Here is a 7,057-nt window from a genome sequence, read left to right as displayed (position 1 = left end):
TCGATCATAGACCTTCGGCCTAGGGTGCTCTGGTACCATGTACACTTATGAGCCTCCTTATATTCGAAAATGGTATTCGTTATAGACTGTCCATGACTAACACAGAAGTCCAACAACAAACGCTTGCTCGGGTTTAAATCACGGAGGCCATTCCTCCCAATCACACCTCTTCAGGTATCTCCATCATTGCCCACGTGCGCGATGACGTCTCCCAGCAGAACTATGGAGTCCCCTACTGGTGCCCCATACAGGACTCCGTTCAGGGTCTCCAAGAAGGCCGAGTACTCTGAACTGGTGTTTGGTGCATATGCACAGACAACAGTCAGAGTCCCCCCCCTACAAGTAGGCGTAAGGAGGCGACCCTCTCGTCCACTGGGGTAAACTCCAACGTAACGGCTCTTGTGAGTATCCCCACACCCGCCCGGCGCCTCACACACTGGTGAACTCCAGAGTAGAACAGAGTCCATCCCAAATATCCAGGAGTACGGTTCCAGAACCGAAACTGTGTGTAGAGGTAAGCCCCACCAGATCCAACTGGTACCGCTCCACCTTCCACACAAGTTCCAGTTCCTTCCCCCACAGAGAGGTGACGTTCAACGTCCCCAGAGTCAGCCTCTGCCACCCGAGTCTGCTCCGTCGAGGCCCCTGACCTTCACTGCCACCCGTGTAGCAGCACACCCGACCCCCACGAGTGGTGGGCCCATAGGATGGAGAGGGGGGTGCCATGTTGCTTTTTCGGGCTTTGGCTGGCTGGGCTCTGTGGCAAACCCAGCCACCAGGCACTCGCAGTCAGGCCCTCCCTCTGGGCTTGGCTCCAGACGGGGGTCCCGGGCTTCCTCCGGACAGGGTAACTCCTCCTCTCTTTGCTTTCTTCATGAGGGTTTCTTTGAACGATTCTTAGTCTGGCCCCTCCCCTGATACCACTTTGCCTTGGGAGACCCTACCAGGAGCACAAGGCTCCAGACAAAACAGCCCTCAGGTTCATAGGGACACACAAACCTCTCCACCATGGTAAGGTGATGGTTCCCAGAGAGGCAAGATTGATTACACCATGATTGTAATCAATATTTGGGTTACAGTAGGAGAAATCATTAAAGACCTCTTGCCAGAATGGGTCAATAGCAATATCATCAGTGAGAGTATCCTTGAGCTCCTAACAAATGAGGTGTTTTTCACACTTATTTGCATCCCTTTAGGTTGTAATTTTGCTTTAAAAGGTGGCATAATCTTCCCCAGTTCCAATAGTACCCAGTTGATCTCATTAAAAAATGGATGAACTTTGATGACTTCCTCCTGGCCCTGGGACACATAACTGGAAAGTAACCCAATAGATTTCCTCCATGTAGATCTTTCAGTGTCATTGGGCACCTTTATCCTTCCAAACCCACTTCTGAAATTAAGAAACTCCTTAATAACAAAATTTTGTAATTGCATATACTTTGAACTAGACCTCTATAGTGCTGTAATATCATGTTTTTTGAGAGTGCAACATTAAAATAATACCATTTTCACTTCCCCATTCAGTTAGAGACCCAGAAAACAACTTGGGGCTTATAGTTCAATTGTTTTATTACTAATAACACTAGACCAGATAAGACTGCAACTGTAAAATCTCTCTTGCACACAACCACAATAAGTATAATATACTTTCATCTAAGAGTATCGAGTACTTTGCAAAACAAACCTCATGTATGAAAAGCAAATTAGATGTTCTATAGTCACCTCTGGTTCCTGATTTATTTCTGTTCATTTTAGCTTACAAACTTGTTTCATAATTAAATACCCTGGCTGATATTTAAAACTTAACTGAAGTTAGTTTATGCTAATTCTTTTTGTAGGAGGACAAGACAGTCGGAGGCTTTTAAAAAGTACCCAGGAATACATAAACTCAAAGTATTGAGTCATCGATGGAAAGGACACTCAGTCTTCTTTTAACCATCAAAAATGTTCCATGTGCTCAGCACTGCCTACTTATTGCTGTGATTTTCATTATGAGCCTTTTTTCCTCTGAGAGCCTGCTTTATAATACAATTCTGTTTGTACCCGTTATATACATTATTGTCTGTTGCCTCATTTTACTTTCTTCTGGTGAGAAAAGCATTACATAATAAATAAGCATTGTGGCAGATAACAGACTACATATTTCCTGTTTCAACCCTGTTATGAAAGAAATGAGTCAGCATGATAAAACTAAAGATAAAAGGTCAGCAGTGAACCTGATTTGCAACAATAACAGCATCCAAACATCATGATGAAATTGTACATTCACTTTAGTTTAATAACCTGCAAACTACATTTCTGTTTTAGTGCACCAAACAAAACCAATGCTCAAATGCTGGGAATAATAATCAAACAACAATTGATTAAGCAAATCAGTCTGAACACAACTAATAATTCTTCATCTTTCTTAATAGTCACTGGCACTGATTCTTTGCTCTTTTAGTATGAGAACTATGGCCAACATACTGTAGATGGACACCTGACCATCACACCCATGTGGTTCTTCCCCAAACTAATGCCACAAAGTTAGAAACAGACAACTGTATAGTATATCTTTGTATGCTGTAGCATTATAATTTCCCTTTGTTGGAGCTAAGGGGCACAAACCTGTTCCAGCATGACAATGCACAAAACGTGCTCCATGAAGACAGGGTTTTCCAAGGTTGGAGTAGAAGAATTTGAGTGGCCTGTACAGATCCATGACCTCAACCTTACTGAACACCTTTTGGGATGAACGGGAACACCAAATTTGTGCCCAATATCCTGTGCTATTGTGGCTGATTGGACACAAATCCCCATAGCCACACTCCAAAATCTAGGAGAGAGCCTAGATAACAGCCTAGAGTGGAGGCTGTTATAGCAGCAAAGCAGGGACAAACTCCATATTAATCCCAATGGTTCTGGAATGGGATGTTCCGTGCTCAGGTGTCCACATCCATTTGGCCATGTACTGTAATTTCCATTTGAGTAGTATGAGTGGAAACGTTGCCCTTTCGGGGAAGAGCTCTACGATGTCAGTTCTCTGCAGAAAGCAATATTCTACAGAATGTGTGAAGTGGTGTTTGTGGTTAGCTGATTTGTTCAACATAGAATTTAAACCCCTGAGAGAAGAGCTCAGTGTGTCTGATGCACAATGGCTCTCCTCTCACTGTTTCTCTTCACCTCTCTCCTATCTCACATAGGACACTGTGGTAAGTTTGTTTCTTTTTTCAACTATATATTGAATTTGTTGATGGCGAATAGAGTATAGCATGCAAGTTTTAGGATTAAAATCTACCCAGGATTTTTTTGCAAACTGCTTTGACAGAACATTTCTGCCTTTTTAATATCTGCTTAATATACTTTCATATTCTATGCATGTCATTACATCTTAGAGTTTGATGTTTTCATTAGCAGTAGTATTGTAGTGGAAGCGCTCATGCAAACTGTTTCACTTAAGTAATATTGTATCTCTCTCTCTCTCTCTCTCTCTCTCTCTCTCTCTCTCTCTCTCTCTCTCTCTCTCTCTCTCTCTGGAACAGCTTATGTTGACATGGGCATAGTGAATGGCTCGGTGGTTACAGCAAATTCCAGACCCTACATGGTTTCTGTCCAAAAAGACGGAAAACATTTGTGTGGGGGCTTCCTCATGTCAGAGAACTTTGTCATGACAGCTGCACACTGCTGGGAAGCGTAAGCTTAGTAATTTGCTGAGTAATTGTTACACACTGAGTCAGTGAAGTGTCTGAGAGGGTCTTGTCACCTTTTCATTTGAAATGAAGTGGCTCAGGAATTCTGTGAAAAGGGTCTTCACGCTTGTGTAACCACTTTCACAATTACACGTTACATCAGGCAGAAATATTATTTGCTACTTCAATTGCTTTTACAAATATTATAAAATAACTGCAATAAATAATAAGTAACTAACTGGATTTCAATTTATTTTCAGTATGTACTGTTATTTAGTCATGAAAATAGTTCAGAATTATTTAAGCCCACTTCATGCAAACTTTAATAACTTATATACACTCTAGATTATAATGTACATTATAGCTTATACACTCCATAGCTTATAATATACACTCTGAACTTTGTAATATAGATACTATAGGTTATACACACTCTGTAGCTTATAATATACATTCTATAGTTTATACACTCTATAGCTTATATACTTTGTAGCTTATAATATAGGTTTTAACATGATTTATTTATTTTTCTTTCAAAACTGGACTACCTTTGATTTGCAGGGTTTTTTGGTCTATGAGTTGGGAATTTTGCATAGATTAATTACATAGATTTTATGCAGGTAAATGCACAGACTATTACACATACATGTATTGAAGTCATAGGAGTGATGCTGGGGAGGCAAAAAGTAGTAAACTGGAAAAACTTATTCAAATGGCTTAATTAATTCATTCATATATGCATTCATTCATTCCTTCATTCACCTTCAGTAACCACTTGGCCAGAGTTGCTTTGACTCCAAGGCCTATTCTTAGGAACATTAAGCATGAGGTAGGAATTCACTCTGGATGGAATGACAAATCATAGCAGGGCATCACACAAACAGACACACACACACACACACACACACACACACACACACACACACACACACTTGGGGGAAATTTAACATAGCCAATGCACCTACCATCTAGCACATTTTTTTTTTTGAGGTAGGAGGAAACAGGAGAACTCTGAAGAACCCACACAGACACAGGGTGACCATGTAAATCTCTTGTCTGTAATAAAATGTCTCCTCTATGATAAAACTCTCTTATTCCAGATGGCTGTAAATGAATACAATCCATCAAGGGATGCAAACTTTTGCACTCAAGTGGACATACAAGCAGCAAATTATAAATCTCCTCATTGGAAAATAATATTTTGCTCTATTGTTCTTTCTAACAGAGGGGTGAAGCTGACGGTTGTAGTGGGTTCTCATGAACTGAAAAAGAGCAAATCAGCTATAAGCCATATGGAGGTGAAGCTGTACCACATCCACCCGAAGTTTGACTCAGAGAATTTGCTCAATGATATCATGCTGCTCCAGGTAAACCACCGGACACAATATGTTTCTCAGTATGATGAAAATGAAACAAAGAAATATCATTTATGGAACGTAGTAACGTTTGTGGTAGCTGGCTATGGGCTGATATAATTTAAAAACACAGAGTTTCACAGCATCTGTGGTGTAGTTAAAGGGTGTGTTTTCTCACCGGCGTACAGTTTGGCAAAAATCCAAAAATAGCCATTATCTTATAGCTATAATGTTAGAATATCTTAATGATTGCAAGTGCATGTTCTAATTTGTTATAGCATGCACAACAGTACCACAGGACTGTTGAATTCGCGATTCTGATTGTTCAGAAGGATTCAATTATTTTTCTATAACTAAAAAAAACCACAATCATTGATATGGTGAATATTTCTGAAAGGAGACATTTCTTTAACAGTTATGGAAGGAGTCTCTATAGTGTCAGTAAAGTTTCTGCCATGGGAAATTCTTCAGAGCAAAGGTGTTTGCACTTTATAGTTTCTCAGCAACTTGACAAGCTGCATTTTCTTTGTCTCTTTGACTTCAAGTGAGAGAAAAAAAAATAGGCTAGTGAGGGATTGACTATTTATAGCTTCTATAATGTAAGCGATGATTGGAACTAACTGGTCTTGTGAACATTCCTCGATATAAAATGTAACACTAATGTAACACTAAGACACTAATAATTTTTTGATCACAGTTGAAGAAAACCATCAAAAAGAGCAAGAATATCAACTGGATCTCCATACCAAAAAAAATGAATCAGGACGTTAAGGCCAAGCAGGTCTGCAGCATAGCAGGCTGGGGGAAAAAGTCTGAAAATGGTGGAACAAGTGATCGTCTAATGGAAGTCAATGTCACTGTCATAGACACAAAGGTCTGTGAGAAATCCTGGGGAACACCTTTCTCTGTCTCCAGTTTGGTGTGTACTAAAGGTCGCGGAGGGTTTTGTCAGGTATAAAGCATTTCACCTTACATTGTTTTAAACACAGACATTACACTTACCGCACAGGCTAGATTTACGACATGCATCTTGTTTACAGGGAGACTCTGGAGGTCCTTTGGTGTGCCAGAACACAGCTGTCGGAATTGTTTCATTCACAGATGCAGACTGCAAATACCCAAAAAATCCCTACGTCTACACCAAAATTTCAACATTTCTGCCTTGGATTAATTGTATTTTAGGACATGCAAAGTGAGCACTTGGCTATTATTTCATATCTTGTGTTTAAGTTTTTTCCCCCTTTTTTTCATGAAAAAAAAACTTAAGTCAGTGTGTGTGTTTGTGTTTGTGTCTTGTATGTGGAGCAGCTTTCTATTTAAACTCTGACCTCATAGGGACTAAATATGTGTTTGCTCTCGAGCAAAGTAAAATGTAACTAAAATGAAGGCATTGTAAAACAGGGACGCAGCAAAATAACCTCACAAATGATTTTGTCACTTTGTTGTGTTTACAGTATGTGGCAAGTCACAATTAAGAATTAATTAATGAATTAAAAATGACTAAATAAAATATTAAAGGCAAATATTCTTTTTAAAAATCTGTTTTCCTTCTTCAGTTTATTTGCCTTTTTTTCCTGCATTTATTTGTCTATTTCTTTATTTGATTATTTATTTATATTCCATTTTTCTATATTTGTTTGTTTGTTTTTACATTCAGGCACAGAAATCAAAACTAGATATGATAAACCAGTGCTTTTTCACCTCACTAGTGGGCAGCTGTGGTACTGAACAGGAGCCGTAAACATCTTAATATCTTTTTTTTATTTGTATTATTTTTATTGTTTTGTTTTGTTTATAAATAAAATGTGTTAAGATAATCTTGTTGTCCACTACAAATGACATTTAGAAATGGACTACTATTTTATCTCATAAATAATTAAACTGGTCTCACAATTCACTACACAATTCCAGACATATTAATAAAATAAAATACTATACATATTATATTCACTCACTGAGCACTTTATTAGGAACACCTGTACACCTATTCAGTCATGCAATTAATCAGCCAATCATGTGCCAGCAGTGCAGTGC

General features: G+C 39.1%; 1 protein-coding gene across 1 annotated transcript; it reads left to right on the top strand.

Moving 5' to 3' along the window:
- Window positions 1–3,107: 3,107 nt before the first annotated feature.
- On the top strand, window positions 3,108–6,561 carry LOC100304649 (granzyme B). The gene is made up of 5 exons (XM_017478999.2): window positions 3,108–3,191; window positions 3,522–3,672; window positions 4,894–5,035; window positions 5,721–5,975; window positions 6,064–6,561. The coding sequence occupies exons 1-5, from the start codon at window positions 3,134–3,136 to the stop codon at window positions 6,217–6,219; spliced, it is 762 nt and encodes a 253-aa protein (XP_017334488.1). The 5' UTR covers window positions 3,108–3,133; the 3' UTR covers window positions 6,220–6,561.
- Window positions 6,562–7,057: the final 496 nt, after the last annotated feature.

Source organism: Ictalurus punctatus, chromosome 10, assembly GCF_001660625.3.
Source record: "Ictalurus punctatus breed USDA103 chromosome 10, Coco_2.0, whole genome shotgun sequence".
Classification (NCBI taxonomy): Eukaryota; Metazoa; Chordata; class Actinopteri; order Siluriformes; family Ictaluridae; genus Ictalurus; species Ictalurus punctatus.
The sequence above is the reverse complement of the archived record's forward strand: the minus strand, read 5'-3'. Positions and strand labels throughout refer to the sequence as shown.